Source organism: Pleurodeles waltl, chromosome 4_1 (genome assembly GCF_031143425.1).
Source record: "Pleurodeles waltl isolate 20211129_DDA chromosome 4_1, aPleWal1.hap1.20221129, whole genome shotgun sequence".
Classification (NCBI taxonomy): Eukaryota; Metazoa; Chordata; class Amphibia; order Caudata; family Salamandridae; genus Pleurodeles; species Pleurodeles waltl.
Genome location: NC_090442.1, coordinates 641,056,057 through 641,069,786, shown reverse-complemented (window position 1 = coordinate 641,069,786; position 13,730 = coordinate 641,056,057). Strand labels below are relative to the sequence as shown.

The 13,730-nt window shown below is 45.4% G+C and overlaps 1 protein-coding gene across 2 annotated transcripts in view; it reads left to right on the top strand.

Moving 5' to 3' along the window:
• SCAF11 (SR-related CTD associated factor 11) overlaps window positions 1–12,942 on the top strand; it is an 828,633-nt gene extending 815,691 nt beyond the window's left edge. For both annotated transcript variants that reach the window (XM_069229083.1, XM_069229082.1), the window contains one exon: window positions 11,889–12,942. In XM_069229083.1, coding sequence (XP_069085184.1) covers window positions 11,889–11,990 — 102 coding nt within the window. In that variant the 3' untranslated portion in view covers window positions 11,991–12,942. The remainder of the gene's footprint in view (window positions 1–11,888) is intronic.
• The last annotated feature ends 788 nt before the right edge of the window (window positions 12,943–13,730 follow it).

Here is a 13,730-nt window from a genome sequence, read left to right as displayed (position 1 = left end):
TCTAGAACCTTAGAGTAGGTAAGTGCACTCACACTACTCTAGGTAACATGCCTTCAACAGAGGACACCGCCAGCCTAAGAATCTAAGTATGCGATTCTAGGATTATTGTTCCAATGTGACCTTCAAAACTCAGAGGGCCAGGAAGAGCAGGAAGTAGAGACGGACCCTCCAGTGTTAGACAGGATAGATTTAGATCCCACTGAGGAGGGCCAGGAAGCTTCTGGGGAACACCATAGTCCTCTAGAGAGAACTCATGGTAGTGAGGGGGGGGGGAGACTTACAAGTAGGCCTACTTTTTCTCCCAGGTAGTTGGTGCAAATGGTCCCCAGGAGGAGGGACACATCCTCCTCATCTGTCCATACCCACGTCTTAGCAGCTTCTGGTGAGACTGACCACTCTAGTTCACGGGTGTAGCCCCTAGACAGGGATTTCAGTAGACTGAAACTAGAACAGGTCAACCTGAGGCTGCAGCAGCAACAGTTAGTCCCAGATAGAGAGGGCTTGGCAGTGGAGAGGAAGAGCTAGAATTTGGGGTTGGCACCCCATGGTGGCAGCAGCAACAGCTATAGAGAGACCATGGTCAGGGAAGACTCCTAGGACTCTTTGCAAAATAGTCCCACCTTATAAGGTTGGAGACAACATCTACAAGTGGATCACTGCTTTTGAGAGGACCTGTATAGTTCAGAAGGTCCCTCAGAGGCAGTGGGCAGCCATCTTGTGGCTTTCCTTTACTGACAAGGGGAGGGACAAACTCTTAACTGTCAAGGAGGAAGCTGCAGACAATTTCCAGGTGCCTACGGGTGCTCTCATTGATGGGTTTGGGTTGACCAAAGAAGAATATAGGATCAAGTTTAGGAAAACCTTTAAAGATTCCTCCCAAGAATGGGTACCTTTTGTTGACAGCTCTGTCAGGGCTCTGGAAGGCTGGTTACATGGTAGTAATGTGCATGACTCTAAGGGCTTGTATAACTTTATCACGAGGGAGCACATTCTTAACAACTGCTATTCTGACAAACTGGTGGGCTCAGATCTGACCTCTCCCCAAGAACTGGGAAAGATGGCAGACAAATGGGTTCGTACCAGAGAGGGTATGAAAACACACACCTGGGGTGACCAGAAGAAGAAAGAATCTTTCTAGAATCAGGTGAAAGGTGGGGACAAATATAAAGGTAAAAAGGAGTCTTCATCAGGTCCCAAAAACTCTTCTTGGGGTGGGTCTAAGCCCTCTTCTTCCTCATCCCACAATAAGATACCTAGTTGCTACTTGTGTAGACAAAAAGGCCACAGGACAGGTGACACCAGTCCTAAAAAGAGCATCAAGCCTGCTACTACCGCTACCACTTCTACACCTAGTGCTCCTAGCAATAGCACTGGTAGTAATACTCAGTTCAAGGGTGTAGCAGGGTTCACCATGGAAACTGCAGTGGGCTCTGTGTTAGTCAAGGAGACCACTGAGGCAATTTTGGTTTCTGAGGGTGGTATCGACATTGCCACCCAAGCTGCTTGTCCCCTTAATATGGTTAAGTACAGGTAACATCCCCTTATCGATGGTGTTGAGGCTGGGGCCTGCAGGGACACAGGTGCAAGTGTTGTATTTACAACCATTTTACACCCTATTGGATAAGTCTTAACTGCTCTCCACAACTACCCTTATGAGAACTCTGGTTATCTAGAGCCACCTACACTATCACTAAGGGTTATCCGGAGTCAGTACAGGGTGCCTCACCTATAGGTGTACGCCATATACTGAGCCAGCCTCCTACACTCTCCTGAGAAATTAGCATGATGCAAGTATTAACTTTTCTCTGTGACTGAGGGAATTCTCTGTCTTCATCTGCCAGCTCCGCATTACCTCCATCATCAATTTTATGTAAATGTGTACCACCCATAGAAGTTCAGCACTTCAATCAGAAGAGATCTGTGATCCCACCATGGAGTTTACTCACAAATAGACTGTAAGCACAGCTTACTCACCAAAAGACTGTACATTTTGTTGCAGCAACCAAGAGATCAGAGGCCTCTTCAAGTGAGCCAGCAGTCATCAATCAGATATTTTATGGCAATCTTCTAATGCACACTCACTATCGCCATTGCCACTGCCCTCTCATGCCTGACCCCATGATGGTCACAATTCCACAGAGTCTGGATTTCCTGGTTCTTCAATGCTTTGCATTGGAGGATGTTGGGTGATTAGATTCTTTCCACATCTAATGTGTTTCTAACTAGTTCTACACCAACTTGCGCTCAGTAAAGAATATTTTCCAGTCTCCAGCTATCACCTTTAATTTTGCTGGAGACAGCAGCATGTAGTGCACGCTTTCCTCTCATATTTCTTTTACCATTACTGTGTTTGGACCACAGACGTTTAGTCTGGAAATATAAGCACTATACTGTATCAATAGTGTAACAGGTCCACCGTCAATAAAGGTTGGGGTGAGCCCAGGTGATAAATGTTTCACTGGGACATTGTGGGCTATTTCTATCACTTACAATTTAGAAACCACTTGGGGCACCACAGTCGCCAGCCAAACACTCCACTATGTCTTTCCCTCTACACCTGATTGTTGCGTCTAGAATGACCATCATAATCCATCCTAAAGAGAGTGGGTTCCTTATGTATGCCCCAACCTTTCTGCAAAATAGTTCACATTTTTCGGAATCTGGCTGTTGTCCCACTTGCAACTTAAATTCTGCAGCTGTTGCTGCAACTGGAGGTTCCCAGCAAGGTTCTACTTGTTCACTGTTTCCCAGGTTTAATGGCTATTGTTTGACCACCCAGTGCTCCCCCTTACTCCCACCCTCAGGATTCATGCTTTCAGGGGCTGAGGGCTTTTGCCATTCAACAAGTCTTTTACTGACCCTATATTGGCAACCTCGGCCAAACCCTTTTCTGATCCGGCTTTTAGCTGTCCCTTAGCTAGTGACTGTAAACTAGCACCTTAGTGTTTCATGGTGCAAGCCTCCACTTGTAATGCTAACCAAAATTCTTTCCTCTCTATTTCTCCAGATAAGGATTCTAAAAATAGTGGTGATGTGGGCAGTAAATTCTACTCTTCCGACACTTTGGCAAGCTTTACATTGTTTTTTTCTATAGGATTCTATGTTGTCATACCTTGTGGGAGATGACTGTAGGAGACTGGCTCAGTATATGGTGTACACCTTTAGGTGATGTACCCTTCACTGAGTCCAGGCAACCCTTACTGATGGTGTTTGGTTTCTCATAACCACAGCTCTCAAAGTGTAGCTGTGGGGAGCAGCTAATGCTTATCAGAGAGGGTGTAAAGCAATTGCAATAACCACAAAGTCAGTCAATGATTTACACACAAGAAAGAACCACACCACATGCTAGAAAAATAAGGTATTATTTATTAACACGCAGGCACTAAACTAACTTTGGTATATCTTCTAACTGAGATATGAATATGCAAAATTATACTTCAAAACAGGTAGGTACAAGTATATAATAACATGGCCCCTCTAGGGGCGGAGGGATGGAGTTGAGAGCAAACCATATACATAATAAATGGGTAAATACAGACACAGCTGACCAAGACTGACATTCAAGAATCCTAAGGACCGGGGAAGTACTAGAACACCAAAGGTAGGAAGCAAGTATTCCCCAGGAGCCCGTGTGTAGATGTGTTACCTAGTGTTGGGTGTCCCATAGGATAGTATTGGGTAAGTTATAGTTCGGAAAAGGTTGGAAATGGGCCCTTCCCAGAAGAACACGAGGAAACCCTTTGGGACAAGAGTGCCCCCACCTCTAGATACCCAGAGAGGTTGAGTACCTGCATCAGGGAGCCCAGGAGCATAGGTGTGAAGTTGTCTCAGAACTTACAGTTTAAGTCATTGGGGACCTTGGCTGTCCAGCTGATACAGTGATCCGGGGATCAGTTTGGTAGAACCCAGGAGTGGATTCCGAGCAAGAAGCACCTGTGAAGCGAGGGGAAGGAGTCCAAACCAGCCGGCGTCATCCAGGGGGTTCTGGAGGGCAATGCCTACCCTTCTCGTGGATGCTTTTTTGTTGGACGGCTGTCATGAAGATGTAGCTGCTTCATCCAGGCGATGAAGAAGATTCCCAGGAGTTGTCAACAAGCTGTCCCACGCCGGTTGTCAAATACAGAGGGGTCAGTGATCAGCAGGACCACCAACAAGCCTTGGCAAATGCAAAAAAGGAGGGTTTCACAAAGAGTTTGACTAGTTGGGACCAACAAGGTCCGAGGGACTAAACCTTTACAGGTAAGTCAGGACCGGCCTTCAGTAGTGGAGAGCCAGCAAGAATCAATGGAGACCCCGGGAGGACCCTGTGGCAGCAAGCACAGGGAGTTACGAGGAGGACTCAGCACCACAAAAATGATGGATGCCCACTTTGCAGCGGTTGTAGGGAGGACGTCGGTCTTGGATCTGTGATACTTGAGGCAGGGGGGTCAGGGATGCTACACAACTGGACTGACCTGTCAGCTGCTCCAGGGTGCCTCTGCTCATCCTGGTTCCAAGATGGCAGAATCAAGTGGCCACCTGGCAGAGCTTGGGGCACCCGCGTGGGGAGGAACTGGATAGGAGGGAGGTCAGTCCCCTCTTCTTTGTGTGTTTTGCGCCACAGCATGAGCGAAGGGGGCTAATGCACTGGAAGAAACCGGTTTTGGAAGACTGGCTCATATGTGCTTTTCAAAGAAGTTTGGTGGTGCTCAGGAGAACCCCCCCACCCTAGCCCAGAGCCACCTATTTTTAAAGGAGAGGGGGTAACACCTCTCCTCTAAAGGAAATCCTTTGTTCTGCCTTCCCCTGCCTGGGTTACACTCAGCAGCAGGAGGGCAGAACAGTGTCTGGGGTCAGAAGCAGCACTGGCTTGCATGCAGACCCTGCAAGGCTGAACAGGCAGACATGGAGGATCCTCTAAAGAACCCCCAAAGTACATGGTATCATCCACCTAACACTGGAACCGGTGTAGTTGCATGATTCCAACTTGTTTGATACCAAACATGTCTAGGTTCAGAGAAACCATTATGTAGCTGGACATCTCGTAATGACCAGTGTCCACTACATACCTTCAAATGGTTTCCCTGCACACACAAAGCCCAGAAAATGGAGGCTAGGTTTTGTAGGGGTACCTTTGCTCATGCAGGGGTAACTTCACAGTTTGAACCATGCACCATGCTCTTGGCCTGAAAGGCCTATCTTAGGGGTAATTACAGGATCAAAGTGCAGTGACCGCGATATAAGGTAAACCTTATATCTCGGGTAAAAGATGCATGCACCATTTCACACAGGCTACAGTGACAGGCCTGTAGACACAGTTTGCATGCGCTCCCATGGGTGACATAATACATGCTGCAGCCCATGGGGGACCCCTGGTGTACCAATGCCCCTGGGTACCTAAGTATCATATATCAGGGGCTTACAGGGGTGCACCAGTATGCCAGTTGTGGAGTGTAAGAATTGCTTACCAACTAAATTCAGGGGTGAGACCACCAACACTGGGGTCCTGGTTAGCAGGATCCCAGTGTGCTACAATCAAAACATACTGACACTGGGCAAAAAGTGGGGGCAGCCATGTCAGAAAGGTCCTACTTTCCCACAATGACACTTGTGATTCTGCTGATGTTGCTGACAGTCAGGCAGATGTGAAGTTTTGGCATGGATTCCTCCAAATATGTTACCTGCCTTAAGGGAAACCAGTGTCATCCACTCCACAAGCATGCCTGGATGCAGTTTACCAGCTTTTATGGAGACGCTTAAGCTTCAAGTTGTCCATGCTCTACCCTTTCTGGATGCTTCCTCTTATGTACCCTTGTTTCTGATGCTCACGTTGACAGATCATGCTCAAATTCTCTCCATGTTGGTGGTGTTGTTGCTAGCCAAAAGTGTGATTGAGATAGTTTCCAAGGCAGAGCAGGGGCTTGGACTTTACACCCATCGTTTCCTGGTCCCAAGAAGGACAGAAGCCCGCAGCAGATTCTGAACCTCAGTGGTCTGAACGTATTCCTCCAAAAGGGGAAGTTCAAAATGACAACCCTTGTCCAAGTTCTTTTGGCGTTGGACCATTAGCACTTGGTAGGGTCCATGGACCTGCAGGGTGTATTCTTTCATGTAATTAACCGGCAACTGCAGTCCCACGAGAAATACTCGCTTTTTGTGTTGGGATGCACTAATTTTGCACAACTTCCCATACTTCGACAACTGTCTAAGACAGGCTTACCTCAGCTGGTCTCGAATCACTTGCATAGTACAATGTCGCTGCTGTTTAGTCTGGGAATTGACACAGAGTCCCCCATTCTAGACCACTAAGAGGCCGTACTATTGGGTTAATTTGATACACAGTCGCTTTGAAGCCCTTTCCCTTACCAGTGTTTCAGGACAAAGATGATCTTCCTCCTTGACAGTTCTCTGAAGCTATTATCTTCCTGTACCTTTTTGCTCAGTGTCTTATGCAGGTCCTTTAATGGAACCTACTGCTCTACTATTCCCCACACTGGAAAGGTTTTTGGTCAAGGTCTACGTTTATGCCCCTCTGGACCTGCAGTGGTGGATGAAAGATGCCAACCTGCTGTTGTATCCCCCCTCTGGTGGCCACCGTGGTGACAGATGCATAATCTCTTGGCTGTGGAAGTCACATGTATGAAGTGCAGTATGAGGTCTTTAGTCTGTCAGTGCAACGCCTTCAGGTAAATGTGCCAGAGGTGTGTGCCATTTGGTTGGCCATCACGGCATTTCTGCCATTGGTTAGAGGCAAGTCAGTCTAGGTTCCCTTGAACAATGTTACTGCCATGTGGTATCGCAAACCAGCAAAGCGAGGTGGATTCATGTGCTCTCTTACTTGAGGCTTTGGGGCTGTGGCACTGGCTGGAGCTCAATAGCTTGTCAACTATTTTCTTAAACATTAGGGCAGACACACTCAGCAAACGTCATCTTGCCTGCCAAGAGTGGCATATACATCCTAATTTGGCTGATTTTCGTTCTTTGCCTGATCAGCTCTCATTATTCAAATCACCTGTTTTTTCTAAAATAACTTTGTTATATTTGTCCTTGCATTGATGATAATGCTGCAGGAAGAACTGCTGTTCACTTTTGAGCTGTTCCAAAGCTCTATTCTGCACTTTCTTTGAAAACTGTGTTCCTCATTGTAATCACTTCCTCACATTCCACGGGCAAGCTGCAAAAACTTGTTGGTTTAGCCTCCATATACGAACTTCTTTCCTGACAAACTGGTTGTTAGGACTTGAAGATCCTTTCTTCTGACAGTGGGTTCACCTGCGCACGTAGGTCTTCCGTCCACCACATCCATCTAAGAGGGTGGGAATTACACCATTTGGACACAAGACATGCTCTTAGATTCTACATTATTAGGACTGAGGAATACCACATTGATGATCAACTACTCGTTTCTTTGCAGGCTTTGGCAAACAAAAAACAAACCTCTTGAAGGTCTTAGTGTCCCTTCCATTAGGGTGAAGATAGCAAAGAAAGGCCCTTGTTCAGAATATTTCCATTTTGTACATATGCCTTCTGTCCTCACTTTGTCAAGGCACCACTGTTGGGAAATGCCACTGTTGGCATGGTTACCCACTATCTTTTTTCCTTTTGTTGATGCCATCTTTGATTGAAAGGGTGCTGGGACCCTGCTAACCAGGCCCCAGCATCAGTGTTCTTTCCCTAAAACTGTACCTTTGTCTCCACAATTGGCACAGCCCTGGCACACAGATAAGTTCCTTGTAAACGTTACCCCTGGTACTAAGGGCCCTGTGACCAGGGAAGGTCTCTAAGGGCTGCAGCATGTATTGTGCCACCCTGGGGACCCCTCCCTCAGCGCTTGTGTGCGCTGGTGGGGAGAGAAAGACTAAGTTGACATGGCACTCCCCTCAGAGTACCATGCCTGTGGCATAGGTAAGTCACCCCTCTAGCAGGCCTTACAGCTCTAACGCAGGGTGCACTATACCACAGCTGAGGGCATAGCTGAATGAGCACTATGCCCTTATACTGTCTAAGCCAATTCTTAGACATTGTAAGTGCAGGGTAGCCATATAGAGTATATGGTCTGGGAGTTTGTCGAACACAAACTCCACAGTTCATAATGGCTACACTGAATACTGGTAAGTTTTATATCAAACATCTCAGCACAATAAATCCACACTGATGCCAGTGTAGGATTTATTGAGAAATGCACACAGAGGGCATCTTAGAGATGCCCCCTGTATGCCAGCCCAACTGCTAGTGCAAGGCTGACCGGTCTTTGCCAGCCTGCCACTTCCAGACCAGTTTCTGGCCACATGGGGTGAGTGCCTTTTTGCACTCTGTGACCAGGAACAAAGCCTGTCCTGGGTGGAGGTGCTTCACACCTCCCCCTGCAGGAACTGTAACACCTACTGGTGAGCCTCAAAGGCCCAAGCCTTGTGCTACGGCACCCCAGGGCACTCCAGCTAGTGGATATGCCTTTCCCCCGGATACAGCCCCCACTTTTGGCAGGACGCCCGGGGAGATAATGAGAAAAACCAGGAGAAGTCACCCCATCAGCCAGGTCCACCCGTAAGGTGACCAGAGCTGATGTGACCCCCTCCTTAGAAAATCCTCCATCTCGCTTTGGAGGATTTAACCCAATAGGAATAGAGATATGCCCTCCTACCCAAAGGGTGAAGGCACAAGGAGGGTGTAGCCACCCTCAGGGACAGTAGCCATTGGCTACTGTCCTCCAGCCCTAACACACCCCTAAATTTAGTATTTAGGGGCGACCCTGAACCCAGGAATTTAGATTCCTGATGACCTACAAAGGACTGCTGACCTGAAAACCCCACAGAGAAGAAGGAAGACGACAACTGCTTTGGCCCCAGCCCTACTGGCCTGTCTCCTCATTCAAAGAACCTGCACGAGCCACACATCATGCAGGCCCACCGACCTCTGCCGACTCAGAGGACTGCCCTGCAACTACAAAGGACCAAGAACTCCTGAGGACAGCGGAACTGTCCACCTCAAGCAAGAAGAAACTATCTTTAAAGGGACTCTCACCTCACTCCAGAAGTGTGAGTCCCCACCACTCTGCACCCAACGCCCCTGGCCCGTGTCCAGAGAAACCAACGTCCCAGAGAGGATCCCCAGGTGACTCTGACGACGTGTCCACCCATGGCTAACCTCTATGCACCCCCACGACGACTCCTGCAGAGGGAATCCTGAGGACACCACGACTGCCCAGAAAGAAGAAACCAGACGCCTGGAAGAAGCACTGCACCCCCAGCTCGAGAAGAACCAACCACCTGTGCAGAAGTGACCAGCAGGCGGCCCTCACCCTTACCCAGTCGGTGGCTGGCCCGAGAAGCCCCCCTGTGCCTTGCCTGCAACATCTGAGTGACCCCCAGGTCCCTCCATTGATATCAGTCTGTGTTCTCATTTATTACCAGTTTGTGTACAAGTGCTTAACACTACCCTCTGATAAGCCTAACTGGTCGACCACACTACCACAAATAGAGCATTTCTATTATTGCCGCTGCCAAGCCTCTTGGGGAACCCCTGGACTCTGTGCACACAATCTCTCATTTTGAGATAGTAAATACTTAGCCAGCTTCCTACAACCACTGTATCGATTCTCAGGGAGTACTATTTAGCCTGTGGATCCTACAGAATTTGCTACTGTTATTACACTCTTCAGACCTTCCTCCTTTAAGGGGGACATTGCTTTGGCACCAATTCCAAAGGTGAGGAATATGTAGATAGAGGTATCGATCGGAAGAATTGGTTTCTTAACCTTCAGTAGCACTCTTTATGGATAGTCTCATTAAAGATTCCTCAACACTCCCCTCACTGACTGTCCATGTTTTGTGCAGTGGTCTTTGCATTTAATAAGGTTCCACGTTGGCGTGGCTTACTGCCAGCCTTCATTTTAATCTCAGCAGCCATGCACTGCATCTGAGGGGGTGGAAAAAGCTGAGGTCACTGTTCAGGGTGGGACTTAAATTTCACAAGTGTACGCTGATCCAGTCTGGGACCTGGGAGAGTTTCAGAAGGTTGAGGATCTGCAGTTATGTAGAGTATCCACCAGAAAGAGCATGAAGGTAAGTAACTTATTTTATCTTATGAAAACAAAATGCAGAGGCAGTCGAAAAACTGAATTGTCTGAATGAACTGCTCATTGCCTTCAAACATTTTATAAGAAAACAAGTCAGACATATACAGGTCCAACTTGTGGCACATTCCACTAAAGCTGAAGGAGCACCATTGGCCTTTACATAAAGTATCACTCAAGAAGATAAGTGTGCATTGATGTGCCAGGCTCACATTTGTAAAACATAGTGTTGACACATAGGCTAAGCAGGATAGAGTAGGACAGAGGATCGAGCCACATGTTTAAAACTGCTTCTACCTCAATCTTGCATTTAACATACATGATGCTTGCTGCAAGCCATATGAATCTTTTAACGATTCATAGTGCAGAAAAGAGTTTACAACAATAATTTTCAATCTGAAAGACGTTACAGCTTTACAGGTCACCCAGCCTACTTCCCCATGAACTGGAGCGTGATGCATTGAATCTGGGGATCTAGCTTTCACGTTGACTGGTTGAAAGGTTTCCTGAGGAACTTCAATTGAAAGTCTGGCCCAGCAGGTCTAGAATTAGGGGTAAAACCATAGACCGTTTGGGTGAAGCCAGAAAAAAATCAAAGGAAAAAATGTTTGATCCACCATTTGACAGGAAAAACTACGTCAAAAGTGGAATAATTGCTTAATGAAGTATCATTTGCTTATAGATCGACGTGTGTGGAAAGGAATTAGATGAAGGACAGCGAACTTACTAGAGAGCTGGTTCAGGATACTGTCTGAGTTGTCAGTCCCAAATTTATAAAGGTGAAACAGCTGGGTGTTATTGTAAAAGTAAGCCTTGTTTGGGATAAGAGGCCTCCTAAAGCAAATGCTCCTCATAATTCGGTAAACAATTGAACTTAAAGCAATAAATTCATGTTTTGACTCCAAGTGCATTTAGCACTGTGAGTGTGAGGCTCCATAGATAATCTTCTCCAACAGCAGGAATGCAGGTATGTATTACTATTACCTTTTGAAACATTCTGCTAACAAAGCTTGATCTACTTCCACCTGAGTGAGTGTATTGATTAAGAAAAAGCCCCAGACAGTTCTTTTCTAACATTATGGTCCCCCTTCTTTGAGGTAGGCTCTTCATTAATCGGTTTCGTAGCAAGCCAGTCCAGTTTGAGTGTGAGGGTTTCTGGCAACTTTGACTCTATACCTTTCTTTTGTTTAGCAAATGCGGCCATCTTTTCACTTCTAGAAAGGGGCTAGACTAAGTTAGGTGTCTACTGTACGTCGTTTTCAGGGCGTTGCTGTTGTAATTAATCCTGCTACGGAGTTTGTTGAGGGTTACTAATTGACTACTGAAGGAAGGTTTGAGAAGGCGCCTTGGGATAGAAACTGTGACATTCCCCTAGGGGACAGAAATGAAGAGGTTTGAGAAGTATTTCTGGGTGGAACGTTCATTTTGTGATGATCGGTTACTAGTAACCGCTTTCCTTGAGTAAGTGTAATATTTTTCAAAGGTTAATATATAATTTTCCTATACTTATTGTATTTATTTTGAAACAATGAAAGGTTGAGTCAGCTAGCGAGAACATCTGTCACCTGCTTGTTGCACATTCAGCTTGATTAGCACACACATTATTACAGTGAGCTACTTCATCATGAATGGGATAAATACATCCCTTTATTGAACTCCGTATGAATAGCTAAGTGATGGAAATTGATTTAATTTGGAGCGTAATTCTTTAAATTATAGTGAAAGTGCAGTCTGTCTCTAGAGAAGTACATTGCAGATGGTCAGAAAATTGAAAATTATTAAGACAATTGTTGCTGTTTGAGCCAAGTTAACCACATGCATTTTTGTTCAAACCTAGGTTTGTCATAGTAAGAGCGGAGAAGTAAATTCAGCAAAAGTGGCAAATCTAGTGCGAGCCTATGTTGACAAGTATAAACATGCAAGGAAGGAAAAAGAGTAAATTGTCACCACTTGAAAAGTAATAAGAGCAAATGGAGGAACGAAACGTAATCATGTCTGCCAAGTGCAATTTCAACATGTACCCTTGAAGCAAAATTGTACACAATTGTGATTGGTTTTGATAAAATATTTTTCGATGTAGGATTATGATGTTTTGTTTGAATAAATTTAGAGCTATACTGCAGCTTCCTTATTCCCTTTCCCACAAGAGTGTTTCGGGTGTGAAGGGCTTAAAGGAGTGCATTTTTACTAGAAATGTACCTTTGTGTGGATACTAGAAGATGTACAGCATTATCACTTTAATGAAAATTGCAAATTAATTGAAAATGTCTACCTTAAATGTCTTGGCGCAGGTATGTACAGTACATGTAATAACGTCAGGTTTAAGATATTTCTTAAAAGAAGCTGTGTTCTATACATTTTCCCTAATTGTAGTAAAAATGAAATAATGTATTGCCTTGGCAAAGTTTCTAGTATTAACTAGTTGCTAATGGCTTAGTACACTATTATACAAAGTACATAACTTTATTTGAACGGATAAACTCGTTAAGAGTTAATACTAGGCTAACTGTATAAACAGTAAAACCCAGTGTCCAAAACCACCACTTTATACTAACATGGGACATCTCAATTATTGGAACAGCAAATAAATGTTATGTTGCTTGTTTTTCTTTTGTGTTGTCATTTGTTGTCTAATTATTGCCAAATATGCCTGGTAAGAACTCTGAATGAAGTGAGCCTAGCTTTGACGATAGTCTCCTCCCTGGTTGCAAGTATTCTAGTGGCTAACGAGCACCTTACATGCCAATTTGTTTTAGAAACCATTTATGTGGTGTTCGATAATTTGTTCCATAATGTGTTTTATTGCTGATCTCTGCTAAACGTTTTCTAAATTGAATGAACTTGTATATTTCTGAAGAAGGTACTCTGAGCAATAAATGAACACAAAAGTATTTATCTTTTGTCCTCAACGACTTTCTCGAATGACATATATTTGGAATAATTTATGGTTCTGTTCACCGTTTGTTAGGTCAGCAATATGCAGTTTGTATATGCTAAATATAAACTTAGTGCTATTCGGGATAAAAACGTTTCTGTGCACCTTTTTTTTATTTTTTATTTCAGAGCTTTGTTATGAAACTCAAGATTGTGGGAAATGATCTGCCCACCTCTTGATCCCAAATCACAGAGACTAGAAAGGCAACTGAACCGTACTGACTTCCAAAGTATCTTACAACACCAGCGAGTACAGCAGTTTGTCTGAGCAACAAAAGCTAGATACCATTTGACTCCCCACAGTGCCTGCTGGCGTGAGCTGCCAAATACAAAACATACACGTCTGCCATGCTCTAGTCTGCTTGGTCAAATTATATATATGTTCGGTGGCATGTGTAGCTGCAGATACACATGCTGTGCATTATCCTGCCATCTAGTGTTGGGCTCGGAGTGCTACAAGTTGTTTTTCTTCGAAGAAGTCCTTTCGAGTCACGGAACCGAGTGACTCCTCCCTTTCGGCTCAATTGCACATGGGCGTCGACTCCATCTTAGATTGTTTTCTTTCTGCCATCGGGTCCGGACGTGTTCCTCTTCGCTCCGTATTTCGAATCGGGAAAGTTAGCTAAAGTATCAAACATTCAACGGTATTGTTATCGCTCGGTACCGGGTTAGTGTTAGTGTATCGCCACCGACATCAAGACCGCTTCGGCGGCCCTTCAGGGCTTCCACTCTTCACCGAGGCCTG